The 21159-nt window shown below is 37.1% G+C and overlaps 1 protein-coding gene and 1 non-coding gene across 2 annotated transcripts in view; both read right to left on the bottom strand.

Moving 5' to 3' along the window:
* LOC116141430 (pentatricopeptide repeat-containing protein At2g18940, chloroplastic-like) overlaps positions 1-9530 on the bottom strand; it is a 40995-nt gene extending 31465 nt beyond the window's left edge. Inside the window, exons 1-2 of the mRNA XM_031426938.1 lie at positions 9325-9530; positions 8939-9138 (exon numbers count right to left, since the gene is read on the bottom strand). Coding sequence (XP_031282798.1) covers positions 8939-9138; positions 9325-9530 — 406 coding nt within the window. The remainder of the gene's footprint in view (positions 1-8938; positions 9139-9324) is intronic.
* A 10570-nt stretch (positions 9531-20100) lies between these two features.
* On the bottom strand, positions 20101-20207 carry LOC116141445. The gene has a single exon (XR_004129805.1). It is a non-coding gene; the product is annotated as a small nucleolar RNA R71 (small nucleolar RNA).
* Positions 20208-21159: the final 952 nt, after the last annotated feature.

The following is a 21159-nucleotide window of genomic DNA, read 5'->3' as shown; positions in this document are numbered from 1 at the left end:
AATTCATATAAATTTGAATCATTGTATCAAGGTTACATCAAACCATTGCTAAAAAACTCAGTTCATACTAAAAAACGAAATAAAATAACAAAAACAAATTGAATCAAGATTCATCATTGAAAAACAAGCAAAAGATGGAGAAATCTTCTCTAATTTGAAGCCCAAATCTTCAATAATCTTCTCCTTCCATGAGCTGCCTCCCAAATGATGAACCAAGACCCTTTTGTCTTACTTTTCACTCTAATTTATACCTCTCTCACTTAAGGATGAAGCCCTAGCAAGTCAAAACGCGTCATTTTATTTTTACCTCTGATGCAGGTTTTACCGCGGCGAAAACTTTCGGGCAAAATTTGAGCCTGATAGAGTCTGAATCTGGAAACGTGTTAAACATATGAATTGTAGCCCTTTCAATTATCTTTCTGATAGTTCAAGAATAAGCACAATCAAAGTTCTACAGCTCAAGTTATGGCATAAATACTGAAGCACGTCCAAAGACATTTTTTCTTCAGTTCCCAGTGTACTTTTCACGACTTCAAGCCAAGTTTTCACCCTTGTCCAGTCAGAATTAGGAAAAACCCAAAAATAAAAGTTATAGGTCTTCTTCTTAGCTTTCCAAAGCTTCTAAATTCAGGTCATTCCGAGTTTCCAAGCTCAAGTTACACAATTTACGCTCAAAACTGTCATTTATGCTAAAAATCATCGTTTAGGCCTGCCAAGACAAATTAATAGAATTAGGTAGCAATTTTGACCCAAATTGTATGAAAAGTATCCTAAATCCTATCAAAATTCAATGAAAAATCATAGTGTAAAATATGATTATCAGGTATGTACATGATTGAAATCAATGTATCTCCTATTACATCTTGGCTTATTGACACAAGATGTGGTTCTCATATTTGCACTTCTGTGTAAGGACTGCAACATAGTAGACTGCTCATTCGAGGAGAGTTTGACCTACGAGTTAGGAGTGAAGAACATGTTACTACATTAGCTGTAGGGGATTATTATTTATGTTTGCCTTTAGGACTTGAACTAGAACTTTTAAATTGTTTTTATGTGCCTTTGATTTCAAAGAATATTATTTTTGTGTCCACTTTGGACAACGTTGGATATCAATTTATGATAACTAATGGATTGCTGTTAATTAGTTTGAATGGTATTCAATATGGAATTGCAAGATTACATAATGGTTTGTATATTCTAGAATTGTATAATAATGAGATCTTCAATCTAGTGAATAAGAAAGCCAAGGTTGATGGCTTTAATCAAACTTACCTATGGCATTATAGGCTTGGTCATGTGAACCAAATTCGCATAGCAAAAGTCCATAAGGATGAAGTTTTGGACCTATTTGACTTCATGTCTTATGAGGTATGCAAGTCATGCCTAGTAGGCAAAATGACCAAGTCACCTTTTACTTGGCACAGTGAAAGGGCAAAGGAACTGTTAGGCATCATCCGTAGTGATGTATGTGGACTGCTAATAGTACAAGCCAAAGGTGGATATTCTTACTTCATCACGTTTACTAATGACCTCAGTAGATTCAGATATGTCTACTTAATGAGACATAAATCTGAATCCTTTGACAACTTCAAGGAATTCAAGAATCAAGTATAGAATCAACTTAGCAAGAATATCAAGATTCTCTGATCCGACAGGGGAGGAGAATACTTGAGCTCAGAGTTTGATGCATACCTTAAGGAATGTGAGATTATATCTCAACACACACCTCTTTACACACCTCAACATAATAGAGTGTCTGAGAGGAGGAATCAAACCTTGTTAAATATGGTTTGATCAATGATGAGTTTCACAAATTTACCCACATCGTTCTAGGGCTATGCCCTAGAGTTGCAACATATACAATGAATCATGTACCGTCGAAATTAATGAATAAGACACCATATGAAATATGGAACAGGTGAAAACCCATTTTGTCTCATATAAGAGTTTGGGGTTGTGATGCTTATATCAAGAAATTGACTTAAAAAAAGCTTGCTTCAAAGTCAGAGAAATGTATCTTTGTCAGGTATCCTAAACAGATAAGGGGATACTGTTTCTACAATCCAGTTGAGCAGAAAGTTTTCGTTGCTTGAACTGGAGTCTCTTAGAGAATGATTTCCTTCAAAGAGAAAATGGTATAAACTTGATGAAATTCTAGAACCACAAGATGCATCAAACAGACAAACAAGATGATGTGCCATCAGAGATGGTTGAGCATCATGAGGAGATCGCTTCGCAGGGAGTGGAACAAAGCGAACCTCCAACACAATAGCCACGTAGGCCTGGGAGAATACGTCGTGAGCCCAAGAGGTATGGTTTTCTAATGACTCAAAGTGGCAACGTATTGGTCTATTAAGATGATAAGCCCAAAACCTATAATGACGCTTTTTCGAATATAGATTCCACAAAATGGCTTGATGCCATGAAATCTGAAATGGACTCTTTGTACCAGAACCAAGTATGCGATCTGGTGGACCCACCCAAAGGGGTCAAACCCATAGGGTGTAAATGGGTCTTCAAGAAGAAGACTAACATGGATAGAAATGTTCAAACCTATAAAGCACGGCTGGTAGCCAAAGGTTTCAAACAAAAGAATGGGATTGACTATGATGAAACTTTTTCTCCAGTAGCAATGCTAAAGTCCACTAGGATTATGCTAGCTATGGTTGCATACCACAACTATGAAATTTGGTAGATGGATGTCAAAACTACTTTCTTGAATAGAAATCTTGAAGAGGACTTCTATATGACACAACCCAATGGTTTCATTCTTGATGGACAAGAAGGAAAGGTATGCAAGTTGAAGATATCCATTTATGGACTCAAGTGTAAGGAAACAATCAAGCTTATCACAGCGGAAAACAAAAATTATAAAGCATAGATCGTTCCTATTGAACGAAGATCGGGGCACAAATTATACAGTTTATATGTTAAATCAAAATCTACAGTAATATGAACAATCAAAGTAGAGTCGTTCAACACCATGATAGCCTTGCCTACAGCAAACACCCATGTGTTACTCTAGGTTGTCAGCAAACAACCTTGGCAAGTAAGATTAGTCACTGCCTTTCGATAGGGTCGTTCAACACCATGATAGCCTTACCGTATTATCTGTACCCTTGGTCAAAATAATACTAGGGCTATGGACGTTTCTAGAATGGCCACCATATGTGTTCATAGGGTTCTCATTATCAAGATTTGAAACACTTGATACCCTTATCACGGTTCTACCATTCTAAGGACATATATCAATACATATAGATATGATTTACATGATATAGAATAAACATGCCTTTCTTTGATCAATGAACATTATTACAAAGAGTCAATTCTATAATAATTGATCGGCTCTAGGGCACCTACTCTAACAATCTCCCACTTGCACTATAGCCAATCATTCATGTATTTAATACCAAATGACCTCAAGTGCTGTTCATTCTTCTGTTGCGATAGAGGCTTTGCCAGTGGATTTGCGAGATTGTCGTCAGTATGCACTTTACTTATCTGCACATCTTTCCTCTCAACAATTTCTTTGATAAGATGGAATCGTCTGAGTATGTGTCTGGACTTTTGGTGAGACCATGGTTCCTTAGCTTGAGCTGTTGCTCCATTGTTATCACAATAGACATCTATTGGATCAACAATCATGGAAACTACACCAAGTTTAGTGACGAACTTTTTAATCCCGACTGCCTCCTTGGCTGCATCAGATAATGCAATATGCTCAACCTCCATTATAGAATCTACTACAATGCTTTGCTTGGAGCTCTTCCAGCTCACTGCACCCCCATTGAGACAAAATACAAACCCAAATTGCAAACGATAATCATTTTTGTCCATTTGGAAACTAGCATCACTGTATCCTTGTACAGTGAGCTCATCTTCTCCTCCATAAACCAAGAACATATCCTTAGTCCTCTTCAAGTACTTAAGAATGTTCTTGATAGCCATCTGATGACACTTACTTGGATCCGATTGATATTTGCTACAAGTGCTCAAAGCACATGAGATATCAATCCGAGTACACAACATGGCATACATGATGGATCCAATTGCTGATGCATATGGGATCCTCTTTATCCTATCTCTCTCATATTGTGTTCTAGGACACATATCCTTAGAGAGATAAACACCATGTGACATCGGAAGAAATCCCTTCTTGGATTCCTCCATACGGAATCTTTTCAGTACATTGTCAATGTATGTACTCTGACTTAGGCTAAGCAACCCACGCGATCTATCACGATATATCTTTATTCCGAGAGTGTAGGCTATCTCTCCTAAGTCCTTCATGGAGAAGCACTTGGTTAACCAAGTCTTTACCGACTGCTAGTTTGGTATGTCATTCTCGATCCAAAGTATGTCATCAACACACAACACTAGGAATGCCACTGCGCTTCCACTCACTTTCTTGTAAACATAGGGATCATCTTCATTCTTGATGAAACCGAATTCTTTTATGGCTTCATCGAAACAAATGTTCCAACTCCTTGAAGCTTGCTTGAGTCCATAAATGGACATCTGTAAATTGCATACCTTGTAAGCTTACCCATTAAGAACAAAACTGTCAGGTTGTGTCATATACACATCTTCTTCAAGGTTTCTATTCAGGAAAGCTATTTTGACATCCATTTGCCAAATCTCATAGTCATAATATGCAGCAATCACGAGCATAATCCGGATGGATCTAATCGTGGCAATTGGCGAAAAGGTTTCTTCATAGTCAATACCATGAATCTGTTTGAAACCTTTGGCAACCAGTCGAGCCTTATACGTATGCACCTTGCCATCCATGTTAGTTGTAAAACCCCTTCCAAGCCGAATATTTCCTAAGTATCCCTTGGCCATTGAGAACCTAGAAAAGGCACGCCTAGGAAAGAAGTTTATTTTAAAATCCTATTAAAAGAATAAACTTGTAGTTTAAAAATATATCTATTTTTATTTTAAAACATTTTAATTTCTTAACTTTATTAAGTTCATTGTACAAGTAAAAAATATAGTTTCCTTTCTTGGAGTACATTATGAAATCCATAGTAGTACTTACGAGAACATACACACTTTTACAAAATTTACTAGCAATTTGATTTCTTTTATTAGCACAAACATATATACTCCATAATAACATGGACATATTTACTGCATTATGAGATATAAACATAATTACTACACTAAATACTAGCAAAACCATTCAAAAGTCATAATTAAAACATCCCTTCATGCTCATAGCGTCCCTCGGAATCCTCTCCCAGCTTCATGCCTTAATCCTTACCTGCAAAACATTTTAAAACATTTCGTGGGGTGAGCGCTAATCGCTCAGTAAGGAATATGGCCATTTATAAACTATTAAGGTTCATTATACATCATTTTACAAGTATATTACTTAGGACCTTACCTACCTACAAAATATGACCTTCATTCTTTAACATAACAAGTTCATAAAACATATCATACACTTTGGACTTTTCTCATAAACATAAGTCATAACATAATCATACATAATATAACATAGAACATATATGACTTATGAAATATTCATGTACATGGCATGCTTATTTCTTTTGTCTTTATACTTGATGGTTTCATTAGTCTTTGTTATCCGATCGGATTCATTTAAACCATTACCTTGTTCTTGGTCGTCACCTCAAAGGACTCATGGTTTCCATAAGAATTCCATTCCTCTGATCTTGGTTTATACCTCAAGAGACTCATGGAATTCATTCTTTAACATTTCATAAATTTTTCATAAGACAACTAAATAAGCTATATGCATTACCATTATGAATGCAAACATATGGACTAACATATTCCATGCTCAATCATACTATATTCTCCTACTAAACTTCTTAACTTAATTCATTCAATTTCTCATACAATACAAGGAATTTCAGTAGTAAGATTATTCAGGGGTTTATTAGAATTAGAAACAAATGGGAATTTCCATTAAGAAGGTGGATGCCATACAGTTCGTTACTTTCAAGCATTTTTCCATTATCTTCTAATTCGAATTTATTTTTGGCTAAAACATAAAAGTTTTAGGTCTGTTTCTCAAATTTTTAACACTTCAAGAATCAACTCAATCGGACTTCTATAACTTCAGTTATGACTGATTCAGTGAAGCATGTACAGTATAAGTCTTAAAACAGCCAAATCCGAATTCTATTCATTTTAACCATGTCACCTTCATTTGCACATTCATATTATTTGCCATATCATTCTAAGTATAAAAGGCCATAAAAACCTCCCTTTTTACAGAACCAAAAAGTGCCAAAACATCGTCCAACTACAAATCTCTTAATTGGCATAATCATCCTCCACATGCACACATACACCAATCAACACACCCATTTAAACAATCCATAACCAAAACATAGCATCACACTCATATTAACATAAATAAATGTAAGTTTCATAAACCCTAGGTGTTATCAATTGTAGTCATAAGGGAGATTTTTTCCTTACCTTAGTATTCAAAGCACAAAGGTACTCCTCCTTGGCTCCAAAGTTTCACCTTTCTACCTTACACACATAACCACTTATGAATTTCTCTTTTAACCAAAAAATTCAGAAAAACTAGGGTTTTGAAACTCACCTTTAACCCTGAAATTGAAGTTCTTTAAGGGTGGATGGTGATCTCCTTTGAAAATCAACTTGAAATCCTAAGAAAATTTGAGAATAAAAGCTTGGATTAGTGGCTTTTATGGTGGATTTGAGAGATGAAGAAGAAGATGATATATTTGGGGTCTCCAAGGCCGACTACTCTCTTTTTAAACCTTGTAAATATTCATTCCATTGATACTCTAATGTGATTGGTCAATAAAAGTTAGATATAAGGGTCATTTGGCATAAATTTTTCATATAAGGGCATTTTGGTCATTTCCACCACAACATAAAGATAAGCACTCATTTAATGCCATTTGACTTCTTTGAAACACTTATCCATTAAGCAATCCCATTAGGTGAATGACTAATTTACCCTTGGTGCACTTTTATGGACACTTAATCATATGGTTTTGTATGAAAAGACCATTATACCCTTGGTTACTGTTTACGCCATTTAACCATATCAATCAACTTTATGACCATTCTACCCTCATTTCTCTTCAATGACATCACCCCTTACACTTAATAATGGCCACATCTCGAAATACATGTAAATTGACCATTTTACCCTTCCATTCAAAAAAAGAAAATTACTTGAAAAGTAAATTTCATACCTTAAGGCATTGGAATAATAACGCGGGGTTTACATTAGTCTTCTTCTTTAAGATCCATTTACACCCTATGGGTTTTACCCCTTCAGGTGGATCCACCAGAGACCACACTTGGTTGTGGTACATGGAGTCCATCTCAAATTTCATAGCTTTTAGCCATTTAACGGAATTTGGATCTGATATAGCGTCTTGGTAGACCAGTGCGTCACCATGTTGAGTTATGAGATAACCATATCTCTCGGGCTCACAGCGTACTCTCTTAGATCTACGTAGCTCTTGTGCTACCTGAGGTGGTTCACTTTGATCCACAAGTTGTGGAGTAACCTCCTCATGTGGCACATCATCTTGTCTTTCATCTAATATATCTTATGGTTCTAGAACTTCATCGAGTTCTAGTTTTCTCCTACTAGAACTTCTTAGAAAAAATTCCTTTTCTAGGAAGACACCAGTACGAGTGACAAAAAATTTGCGCACTTTTGGGTGGTAGAAATAGTATCCTTTGGTTTTCTTTAGATGCCCCACAAATATACAGTTACAGGATTTTGGGCCCAGTTTGTTCGACGTTAATTTCTTGACATAAGCTTCGCAACCCCAAATCCATAGATAGGACAAGTTGGGCTTTCCCCTATTCCATAATTCAAATAGAGTCTTATCTATAGACTTTGATGGCACACGGTTTAAAATGTGAGTCGCGGTCTCTAGGGCATAACCTTGGAATGATGCAAGTAGATCACTAAAACTCATCATGGACCTATCCATATCAAGTAAGGTCATATTCCTCCTTTCAGACACTCCATTGGGCTGGGGTGTATATGGAGGGGTGAATTGTGATACTATCCCACATTCCTTCAAGTGTTCAGAAAACCCTAAGCTTAAGTATTCACGTTCTCGATCCAACCAAAGAGCTTTACTACTTTTACCCAACATATTTTGTACTTCATTCTTGAATTCTTTGAATTTATCAAATGCTTCAGATTTATGTCTCATAAGGTAGACATAACCATATCTACTGAAATCATCAGTGAATGTAATGAAGTACGAATATCCACCTCTGGCTTCAATTGTCAGTGGACCACATACATCACTATGGATGATGCCTAACAGTTCAGTAGCCTTTTGACTTTTTCCTGTGAAAGGAGACTTCGTCATCTTGCCTAAAAGGCATGATTCGCATACCTCAAATGACTGAAAGTCAAAAGGGTCCAAAACTCCATCCCTTTGAAGTTTTGCAATGCGAGTTTGATTAACATGACCTAATCTACAATGCGAGAGATATGTCTGGTTTTGATCGCTATGTTTAGCTCTCTTGGTTTCAACATTGAGAATATTCTTATTGTTTAAATCAAGAACATATAACCCGTTATACAACCTTGCAATTCCAAATAGAATACCATTCAAACTAAAGGACAACAATCCATTAGAAATCTCAAAATGATATCCTATAGTATCCAAAGCAGATACTGAAATAATATTTCTAGAAATAGAAGGTACGTAATAATAGTTATGAAGTTCCAACAACAAGCCCGAAGGCAAAGATAAACAATAATGTCCTACAGCCAATGCAGCCACATGTTCTCAATTTCCAACTCGTAGGTCCACTTCTCCCTTCGCGAGTAATCTACTCTACCTTAGTCCCTTCACATCAGTGCAAATGTGAGTACCACATCCTATGTCAATGACCCAAGATGTTGGCAGAGAGAAGTTAATCTCAATCATGAACATACCTGAAGTCGAAGCCTCTGACTTTTTCTTGCTGGCGAGGAAAGTCTTGTAGTGCTTTCTCCAATGGTCAAGCTTGCCGTAATAGAAGCAAATTACTTTCCCGCCCTTCCCAACGCCACTCTTAGGCTTAAGAGCACCCTGTCCTTTGAGCTTGGACTTGGGTTTGGCCTTGGCCTTACCCTTGCCCTTACTTTTTCCTTTACTGGCAGCAACCAGTAAAATAGGTTTGGACTTTTTCATGTCTTGCTCTACAATCCTCAACATGTTCAAAAGCTCTGACAGAGGTTTCACCATCGTGTTCATGTTGAAATTGATAATGAACAGTGGTAAAGAATTAGGTAAGGATTGCAAAATTAAATCCATTTGTAATTCTGCATCCAACCCAAACCCCAAAGTCTCAAGCCTCTCTATATGCTCTATCATCTTCAGCACAAGAAGGCTAACTTCGGTTCCCTTAGTCATGCGACTTCCAAATAGTGTTTTTGACACCTTGTACCTCTCATGTCGAGCATTTTCTTCGAAAAGCTCTTGGAGCTGTAGAGTAATGGCAGTAGCATCCATATTCTCATGCTGCTTTTGCAGCTCAGGTGTCATCGATACTAACGTTAGGCATTGAACGCCATCAGCATCATCAAGGAACTTTTGATAAGTATCCTTCATTTCCTAAGTGGCATCAAGACTAGGCTTGGCCATGTATGGCTTAACAAGGATATACAACTCTTTTTGGACTTTAGTATAATCTGAAGAATACAATACTAGTCTAAGAAATTGGATCCATCTAGCCTGTACTCTTTCTCGATTATCGGTCGCAAGTTCATATTGCTCATTTTGGTGAATCTACAACTAAAGAAAAGTAGAAGTCATTATAATGTTCATTAACGTTTAATATGGTCTTTTATTAAACAATGCTTCCACTATTTTACTCAAGTCAATAGCCCTCACTATTAACTCGGGAAAGCCCATTGGCTTTCCTAGTAGACTGAGATCCCAAAATGGGTTAATTAGGTAGGCTAAAAAACTTAATCCACACCAGTTGATAGCTCCTACTACCAACCTCAAATGTGAAACAAGCCAATCACACAATCCAATGACCTAGCCATCATTCTCAAGTGTGATTCCCAGTATTAGTAAATTGGACACTACATGTCGCCATGTACACAACATATCTACTTCTGTACTATGCCTACGACGTGTTTATCAACCTTCGTTGTGGCGAACAAGCAAAACTGTCATTTTAAGTCGACCCATCACCATTAAGAAAAACTCCAATGAAATTTAACCTCACACTAGTAGAAATGTACCCTTTGCTATGGCGAACAAGATTCCGACGAATAGTGGTTTGATTAAACCCATGGTGATGGAAGGCATATGTGTGACTTAATACACTTTATTGGAGGGTTTTTATTTTAATGTCTCGCCAGATTGTTATCTTTGTTAGAATGACGTTGCTTGGCATGTTATTGAACATTCAAACATAGCATGCGTTCTAAACAAAATATAAATGTGCCAGTACATGGCCCAACTAAAACCGATTTCCTCGAGCCTAAAGGAACTGGTGGGTCACCTAGGGGTCCTGTAATAAATATCCTAAGTCTTCAAGTATGATTGCCTTGCCCTTTGCTTTGTCGTCAAGTACATTACAAAAACATCATACTAAATTTACAATAAAATTAATCTCAAACTAATTTTACATCAATAAATTTAGAAACCTCGATTTACATTCGAGGGGAATGAGATGAGAAGAGAATGTACATCGAGAAAGGGAAGAAAGGTAGGACACGCAGGCCCTATTTTAAAATTTACAACTATACATACCTAAAAATATTTTAAAACATTCACAATAGGTCTTAAGGCTCATGTATCGGGCACCATGCAATATTCAAATAAGTACATTGCATACATTTAAAAACAATCAATTTTTGGATTCGGTGGTTGAATTATTAATTACCCTCTGACAATTTGCAAATCTATAATTGCTCCAAAAGTTTTGAAACTTTTCACTTTGGCTCCTACGCACTCGAAAGTACGCTTGCTGTGGTGATGGGTTATATCGTCGCAGTGTACACTGATTTTTGTCGCATACATGCATCACATGTGATTGCCACGATGATGGGTTATATCGCCACAACGATGGGTTATATCGCCATGACGAGCGCTGATTTTCTTCAGTGTGCACCTTAGACTACGATCGCCGCAGCGAGCATTGATATTCAGTTAGTGGTCGTACTAAGGACGATCACCATGGCGATAGGTTACATCGCTGCGGCGAGCACTGATTTCCAACCTACGAGTATGCCAAACAACGATCATTGCAGCAATGGATTATATCATCGAAGCAAGTGTACACTGATCTGTAACATATTAGTTCAACCAGCAGGAAACAAAAAGCCAATCGGATTTTGCAATCAATCTAAACTTCTGATCTCAATAAAAATCCATATCCCAATATACCAATCTCGCAGATCCAGCAAATTAAATTAATCAAGTAAATTGATTTCTTAAAACGTGCTTTCAAGGCAGATTTTATACAGATTCAACAAGACAACATGTTGTCAATCAAATACATGTAATCAACCATACATTAAACTGTAAAATCTGGTACCCTAGGCTCTGATACCACTGTAAGGAAACGATCAAGCTTATTGCAGCTGAAAACAAAAATTGTAAAGCACAGATCATTCCCATTGAACCAAGATTAAGGCACAAATTATACAGTTTATATGTTAAATCAAAATTTGTAGCAATATGAACAATCAGAGTAGAGTTTAGAGTTCATAAGCACGCTTGGAGGCTCCTTCAAACTTGTCTCTGATTGGGTTCTCTACTGATCCAAGAGTAGGATCGAACCAGCGGTAATCTACACGAAGATAACCCGAAGAGCTAAAGAGGGATTTGCTAGATCCTCTTTAGCTTCAAGAACCAAATTGAAGAATCAAGAAATTTTGATTCAATGAAATACAAGGCTGGCGTGAGACTTGGGAGAGGGTTGTATATTCTTTTGTTTCAAGTGAAAAATGATTGAATGATTTCTCTACAATTGAATTCACAAAACATTGCACTTATATAGTGCACATAAAACCTTATTCCATCAAGGAATAGGCTTGGGCTTCAACCGAAATAGCCCCTATATCCAAACACTCCCAATCATGATATTTTAATTATAATTATTATTATTTTTCAATTAAACTCAATTAATGTATTTATAGAAATACATTAACATTTAATTAATAATAATAATCCATTTAAATATATGTGTACATTTAAATGTAATCTCACTTATTTAATTTTAATATCAAATTAAATATAGGCAACAACCTCATCAAATTTAATTGCGTTGTGAGATTAGCAAAATACCCTTCACCTAAAAAGACGAAAATGCCCCTCGCACAAACTGATTCTTAAGTTATCTTCTATGTGTGTTACCCGTATGCTCCTCATCATACCGGTAGTGTGTAGTATCGCGATTAACACCAATTAACCATCTCACTACACACAGACCAAGATTGGCCCCTAGCAAGGCATCATGGCCACCCGATAGATTCGGATTTAGCGAATCAACTACCTATCAACAATATGGTTACCATGCAATCAAATCTTTTCATCATCTATTATCTCATTGAGACTGAGGTACAAAAATAGTTTCAACCTTAGTTGCTCTCGATATGTATATATTCAGTTACTGGACCAGTGACCGGAATGATAACTTAGATTGAGCAACAACTCAATCCCAGTGTGGCCACAGTTTTAGTGTTATTGCCATTTACTAAATTGCGTCGTGAGATAACTTCTCCCATACCCAAGGGTGATGAATCATCTGTCGATTCACCATAGTCTTGATACACTCCTTGATGCAGCCAATTGTTAGAGTAGATGCCCTAGAGCCAATAAATTATTGTAGAATTGACTCTTTGTAATAATGTTCATTGATCAATAAAAGGCATTTTATACTATATCACGTAAATCATCATTGTATGTATTGATATATATGTCCTTAGAATGGTAAAACTGTGACGAGGGTATCAAGTGCTTCAAATCTTGATAGTGAGAACCCTATGAGCACATATGGTGGCCATTCTAGAAACGTTTGTAGACGCAGTTCTATTCAGAGCTGTCAATATGGTAGTGATTGGTTGCATCAAGGAGTGTATCAAGACTATGGTGGATCAAAAGACGATTCATCACTCCCCAGTATGGCGGGAAGTTATCTCACGACGCAATTCAGTAAATGACAATGACACTAAAACTATGGCCGCAGTGGATTGAGGTGTTGCTCTATCCAGTTTATAATTCAGGTCATTGGTCCAGTAACTGAATACATAATATAGAGAGGAACTGAAGTTGACACTATTTATATGCCTCGGTCTCGTCGAGATAACGTATGATGAAAGGATCGGATTGTACGGTAACCATATCGTTGACAGGTAGCTACTTCGCTGAATCTGAATCTATCGGGTAGCCATGATGCCTTGCTAGGGGCCAATCTTGGCCTGTGTGTAGTGAGACGATTAATTGGTGTTAATCGCGATACTACACACTACTGGTATGATAAAGAGTCTACAGGTCACACACATAGAAGATAATTTAAGAACCAGTTTATAAGAAGGGTGTTTTCGTCTTTTTAGGCAAAAGGGTATTTTGGTAATTTCACAGTGCAATTAAATTTGCTGAGGTCATAGCCTTTATTTAATTTGATATTAAAATTAGATAAGTGAGATTATGTTTAAATATGTGTTCACATATATTTAAACAAATTATCATTATTGTTAAATGTTTATATTATATATATTAATTGAATTTAATTGAGATAATGATAATTAAAATAAAATATCTTAAAGGGGTTGTTTGGATACAAGGAGTTGTTTGCGTTGGTGCCCAAGCCCATTCCATGATGGAATAGGGTATAGTGTTGCACTATATAAGTGCAACACTTGTGAATTAATAAAGAGAAATTTTTATTTTTCATTCAAAACAAAGCTCCAGCCCCCCTTTTCATTCTCTCCCACGCAAGATTCCTTTTGTTTGGGAAAAAGTTTTTGATTAATTTCTTCTTGGTTCTTAAGGACTAAAGAGGATCTAGCAAATCGCTCTTTAGTTTCTTGGGGTTGTCTTCATGTGGACTACATTGGTTCGATCCTACACTTGGGTCGATAGTGAAATCCCCTTCGAGACAAACTTGGAGGGGCCTCCAACGTGCGTATGAGTTCTAAACTTTAAACTGATTTTTTTGCAAATTCTATTATAATGTATAAACTGTAATTTTTGTGCCCTGATCTTGGTTCTAAGGAACGATCTATCATGTAGATTATTTTGTTTTCCGCTGCCATAGATGATCGTTTCCTAACAATGGTATCAGAGCCTAGGGTACTAGATTTTACAGTTTTTGTGAATGGTTGATTACATGTATTTGATTGATAACATGTTGCCTTGATGAATCTGCACAAAATCTGCCATGAAAGCATGTTTTAAGAAATCAATTCATTGATTAATTTAATTTGTTGATGATCTGCAATTTGGAATATACTGGGTTATCGATTTTTATTGAAATCACTAGTTTAGATTGATTGCAAAATCCGTTTGGCGTATTTTGGTTGCTGGTTGAACTGTTCTGTTGCAAAATCCGAGCACATTCCGAGTGCGCAGGGGCTAGATTGAAAAGTTTCAAAATGTTTGGACCAAATGTAGATCTGCAGATTGTCGTGTGGTAATTAATAATTCACCCACCCAATTCAAAATTGATTATTTTTGAATGTATGCCATGTACTTGTTTGTATATTGCATGGTGCCCGGTACATGAGCCTTAGACCTATGGTGAATGCTTTAAAAATTTTGGGTATGTATGGTTGTAATTTATTTAATAGGGCCTACGTGTCCTGCCTTTCTCCTATTCTCAATGTACATTCTCTTCTCATCTCATTCCCCTCGATTGTAAATCGAGGTTTCTAAATTTTTTGATGTAAAATTAGTTTGAGATTAATTTTATTGTAAATTTAGTATGCTGTTTTTGTAATATACTTGAAATGGAGCAAAGGACGAGGCAATCATACTTGAAGACTCAAAATATTTATTACAAGACCCCTAGGTGACCCACCGATTCCTTTAGGCTATGTAACGGTACGTTTTAATATTTAGTTTAGAATGCATGCTAAGGTTGAGTGTTCAATAACATGCCAAACAATGTCATTCTAACAAAGATAATAATCTGGTGAGACATTAATAACAAAACCTTAATTAAAGTATATTAAGTCACGTAAGCCTTCTATCACCATGGTTTCAATCAAACCACTGTTCGTCGAAACCTTGTTCCCCAAAGCGAAGGGTACACTTCTACCAGTGGGAGGTTAAAATGCATTGGAGTTTTCCTTAATGGTGATGGGTCGACTTAAAATGACGGTTTTGCTTGTTCGCCAAAGCGAAGGTTGATAAACGCATTATAGGCATAGTAGAGAAGTACACATATTGTGTGTACGTGGTAGCATGTAGTGTCCACTCTACTGATACTGAGAATCACACTTGAGGATGATGGTTGGGGCCATTGGATTGTGTGATTGGCTTATTGGCTTCTTCACATTTGAGGTTGATAGTAGGAGCTATCGACTAGTGTGGATTAAGTTTGTTGGCCTACCTAATCAACCCATTTTGGCTTGTTCACCAAAGCGAAGGTTTGAAATGGGCCGAATGGGATCTCAGTCCACTAGGAAAGCCAATGGGCTTTCCCGAGTTAATAGTGAGGGCTATTGACTTGAGGAAAATAGTGGGAGCGTCGTTTAATAAAAGACCATATTAAATAATAATGAACTTTATAATAACTTTTTCTTTTCTGCAATTGTAGATTCACCAAAATGAGCATTATGAACTTGCGACCGATAATCGAGAAAGAAAACAGGTTGGATGGATCCAATTTCTCAGACTGGTATCGTAATCTTTGGATTATACTCAAATTGGAAAAGAAATTGTATATCCTTGAAAAACCATACATGGCTGAGCCTGAGCCTGAGCCTGAGCATGAGCCTAAGCCTGAGCATGAGCCTAAGCCTGAGCCTGATCCTGATCCTGATGTCACTCAGGAAGTAAAGGATACTTATCAAAAGTTCCTTGATGATGCTGATGGCGTTCAATGCTTGATGTTAGCATCGATGACACCAATGCTGCAAAAGTAGCATAAGAATATGGACACTACTGCCATCATTTTACACCTCAAGGAGCTTTTCGAAGGGAATGCTTGACATGAGAGGTATAAGGTGTCAAAAGCACTGTTTGGAAGTCATCTGACTAAGGGACCCAAGTTGGTCCTCATGTGCTCAAGATGATCGAGCACATAGAGAGGCTTGAGACTTTGGGATTTGAGTTGGATGCAAAATTACAAATGGGTTTGATTCTACAATCCTTGTTAGACTCTTTTACACCATTCATAATGAACTTCAATATGAACACAATGGTGAAAACCCTATCAGAGCTTTTGAATCATGCTGAGGACTGCAGAGTAGGACTCGAAGAAGACCAAGCCTGTTTTATTGGTTGTTGTCAGTAAAGGAAAGGGTAACAGCAAGGGTAAGGCCAAGGCCAAACCCAAGCCCAAGCCCAAAGGACAGGTTGCTCTTGGGCCTAAGAGTGGCATAGGGAAGGGCAAAGTAGTCTACTTCTTTTATGGCAAGCCTAGCAATTAGAGGAAACACTACAAGGCTTTCCTCGTAAGCAAAAAGAAGTCAGATGCTACGACTTCAGGTATGTTTATGATTGAGATTAACTTCTCTACCTCAACATCTTGGGTCATTGACACAGGATGTGGTACTCACATTTGTACTGATATGCAGGGACTAAGGCAGAGTAGAGTGCTCGCCAAGGGAGAGGTGGACCTACGAGTTGGAAATGAAGCACATGTGGCTGCATTGGCTATAGGTACTTACTATTTATGTTTGCCTATGGGCTTGTCGCTAGAACTACATAAATGTTATTACGTACCTTCTATTTCTAGAAATATCATTTCAGTGTCCGTTTTGGATAATATGGGGTATCATTTTGAGATATTTAATGGATAGTTGTCCTTTAGTTTGAATGGTATTGTATTTGGAATTGCAAGGTTATATAATGGGTTATATGTTCTTGATTTAAACAGTAAAGATATTCTCAATGTTGAAACCAAGAAAGCTAAACATAGCGATCAAAACCAGACATATATTTGGCACTGTAGATTGGGTCATGTTAATAAGACCCGCATTACAAAACTTCAAAGGGATGGAGTTTTGAACGCTTTTGACTTTAAGTCATTTGAGGTATGCGAGTCATGCCTGTTAAGTAAGATGACCAAATCTCCTTTCACAAGACAAGGTGAAAGGGCTATTGAATTGTTAGGCATCATCCATAGTGATGTATTTTGTCCACTAACAGTTGAAGCCAGAGGTGGATATTCATACTTCATCACATTTACTGATGATTTCAGTAGATATCGTTATGTCTACCTTATGAGACATAAATCTGAGGCCTTTGATAAATTCATGGAATTCAGGAATGAAGTACAAAATATGTTGGGCAAAAGTATTAAAGCTCTTCGGTCGGATCGAGGAGGTGAATACTTAAGCTCAAGGTTTTCTGAATACCTGAAGGAATGTGGGATAGTATCACAATTCACCCCTCCATATACACCCCAACACAATAGAGTGTCTGAAAGGAGGAATATGACCTTACTTGACATGGTTAGGTCCATGATGAGTTTTAGTGATCTACCTGCATTATTCTGGGGTTATGCCCTAGAGACTACGACCCACGTTTTGAATCGTGTGCCATCAAAGTCTGTAGATAAGACTCCATATGCACTATGGAGTGGGCGAAAGCCCAACTTGTCTTATCTAAGGATATGGGTTTGCGAAGCTTATGTTAAGAAATTGACTTCGAACAAGCTGGGCCCAGAATCCTGTAAATGTATATTTGTGGGGTATCCAAAGGAGACCAAAGGATACTATTTCGACCACCCAAAAGAGCACAAAATTTTTGTTGCTCGTTCTGGTGTCTTCCTAGAAAAGGAATTTTTTCTAAGAAGTACTAGTGGGAGAAAAGTAGAACTCGACGAAGTTCTAGAACCACAAAATATCCCAGATGAAGGACGGGATGATGTGCCACAGAAGTTGGTTGAACATTAAGAGGAGGTTATGATAATCCTAGGATTATACTGTTTTATCTAGGCTTTTTGGCTGAATTTTGAGTACTTCTTATTTCGTTTGTGCCTACATTCCAACTTAATTTCATATATTTTATGTTTCAGGCCAAAACATGCAGTTAGAGCAAATACTAAGCGGAATTGAGTTTCTGGACCCAGAAGCAAGCGAATCTTAGGATTCAGGGGAGTTCTAAAGCGGATTTGAAGCACTATGAAGCTTTTTCCTATTGGAGAGCACTAAAGATTGAAGATTCAAGCAAGGAAGCAAGCGAAGGGTAGTTTCGTAATTTTAGAATTGTTCAGAAAAGTTCGTCGTGGCAAAGTTCTTTCTCCGCCTCGTGATAAACTCTCGGGACAGATTAAGAATTTTAAACCAACTCCTTGCCGCCGCGAAGAATATTCTTCGCCACAGCGAAGTCTGCAAGATTTAGTTTTTCAAAATTGTGCGTTTTATTTTAGGCGAGAGTTTTAGGTTTCTTTTGGACCAACTATGTAAGTGAGACTTAGCCATTTTAGAAAGGAGTTCGACATTTTTGGGAGAAAGAAGAGAAGATTAGAGATTGAACTCTTTGGATTCATCAAATAGGGAAGATTTTGTTCTCTTTTCTTTATTCCAACATGTTGAATGCATTGTTTATTGTTTTTATTTCTATTTGTGTTAATTATAGTATGAAACAACTCGTTTTGGGTTAGGGTTTTGATGTGATTGGGATTTTCATGTTTAATCAATAAATTAGTGTTGCTTTTACATTCTATTGCATAGATCGTGTGATTACTCTTGTTTTTATTGAAATTATTTGTTGAACATGATGAGACTGAGAAGTGAATCATGTATTAGCTTCTTAGAGTAATTGCCATTGTTTTATTGAACGCTAGAGATAGGTTTGAGAATCAATGAAATCAATTTAGGATTCCATTTAGCTTAACGAACTTGGAACTATTAATCTTCAAATTGTTGGGTGCGGAAGCTTGATAGGGAAAAGTAGGGAAACATAGCCTGAGAAGGTATGCTTTACACTTTGTAATCCGTGCATGTGAGTGTAGAAGTAACATAATTCGTAGATTAAGTCATAAAATCCTAGTGAAGTCAAAACCCTAACCGTTTGTTTAATTGATATTTCTCTTGAATTAGTTTTATTGTCATTAATTAGCCTTTAAAGTTAGTAGTAAATTTTGTTTTCACTTTAGCTTAAATTTCTCCCGCAAATCCAATATCTGCCGGTTTCTCCAACTTGATAAACAACTAGGAAAATCAGTGCTTAACAAACAATCCTCATGGGAACGATACTCTACTTATCACTTTATTACTTTTTGTGACTAGTGCACTTGCTACACATTGCATGTTGTAATTTCAACGCATCAAGTCTTTGGCGCTGTTGCCGGGGATTGCTTTTTTTGTTAACATTGAAATTTTCTTGTGTTAGCTAGATTGGAGTTTAATTTTAGTTTTAATTGTTTTCTAGTGTAGTTTTATTGTTCTTTTCTATTAGCTTGTGATCTCATGCTTTCTTTCTTTCTGTGTAGTTTATGCGAAGAGCTAGATGTCATCCAGTGGTTCCTATTGATCCAGAGATTGAAAGAACTGCAAGAAGACTTAACAGAGAAAGAAGAAAACGAGAGGCTATAGTCATTGAGATGGCAGAAAATAGAACATTGAGGGAATTTTCAGTACCCATGGTTGATGATAGTGGTCCAAGTATAACTAGGCCACCAGTGCAAGCCAACAACTTCGAAATAAAGTTGGCAATCATCCAGATGATCCAACAGTTGGTACAATTTAAGGGAGATCTGAAGGAAAATCTAAATTCACACATTGCAAACTTCTTGGAGATTTGCGATACCTTCAAATCAAATGGAGTGTCAGATGACGCCATCAGATTAAGATTGTTTCCTTTTTCATTAAGGGATAAAGCAAAGGGATGGTTAATAGCACTACCACCAGGAACAATCACAATCTCGAATGAATTGGCATAAAAGTTCCTTACTAAATACTTTCCTTTAGCGAAATCTACAAAAATGAGAAATGATATCACATCGTTTCTACTAGAAGAGACTGAGTCACTTTATGAAGCTTGGGAAAGATATAAGGAACTGCTGAGAAAGTGTCCACACCATGGTTTGCCAGTTTGGATGCAAGTCTAAACATTCTATAATGGGTTGATGGTTAATGTGCAAACGATGGTGGATGAAGCATCTGAGGGAGCATTACAAAACAAGACACCTGAAGAAGTTTATAAACCGCTTGAAGTCCTAGGGGCATAACAACTATCAGAGACCTAATGAGAGAATGCAATCGAAGAAGTCTATGGGTATTCATGAAGTTGATGCTTACACGACCACTTCAGCCCAACTTACAGCACTTCAGAAGCAATTAGGCGATATGCAAGTGAATTATATTCAAACACCTCAAATGACATGTGATTTTTGTGCAAGTAACCATGTGAGCCATGACTGTCAAGTGGGGAACAGCTTTGCTTCAGCTTCATCATCATCGAAACAAGTCAACTACTTGGCAGGGAATCAGAGACAACAAAACAACCCTTTCTCTAACACGTACAATCCTGGTTGGAGAAATCATCCAAACTTGTCTTGGGGCAACTAGAATCAACAGAATAACCAATTGAATCAAAGAACAGTGCCAAACAATCAAGTGGGGGTGAATAATAAACCAGGGGATCAAAGATTGTCAAAATTGGAGGATATGTTTGGGAAATTCATGCAAGAGACCACAGGTTTCATGAGTGAGACAAGGGCAACTTTCAGAAACCAAAGGGCATCCATTTGAAACTTGGAGGTACAGGTGGGGTTGTTAAGAAACGATTCGAGTTGTGCAGCAGAAAAAAAAAATTTACAACCATGGATCGTTCCTTAAAACCCAAAACCAAGGTGCAGAAATTATAGTTTATATATATTACAAGAATCTGTAGAAAAATAAACATGAGTTTAGATCCATACCCACGTTGGAGGCTCCTCCAATATTGTCTCTGAACGTGTTTGCTACCGATCCAAGTGTAGGATCAAACCCACGAAGTCCACACGAAGACAATCACAAGGAACCAAGGAGGGATTTGC

This window comes from Pistacia vera, unplaced genomic scaffold, assembly GCF_008641045.1.
Source record: "Pistacia vera cultivar Batoury unplaced genomic scaffold, PisVer_v2 Contig399, whole genome shotgun sequence".
Taxonomy (NCBI): domain Eukaryota; kingdom Viridiplantae; phylum Streptophyta; class Magnoliopsida; order Sapindales; family Anacardiaceae; genus Pistacia; species Pistacia vera.
Note: the sequence above shows the minus strand (reverse complement) of the source record. Positions and strands in the feature narration are given on the sequence as shown.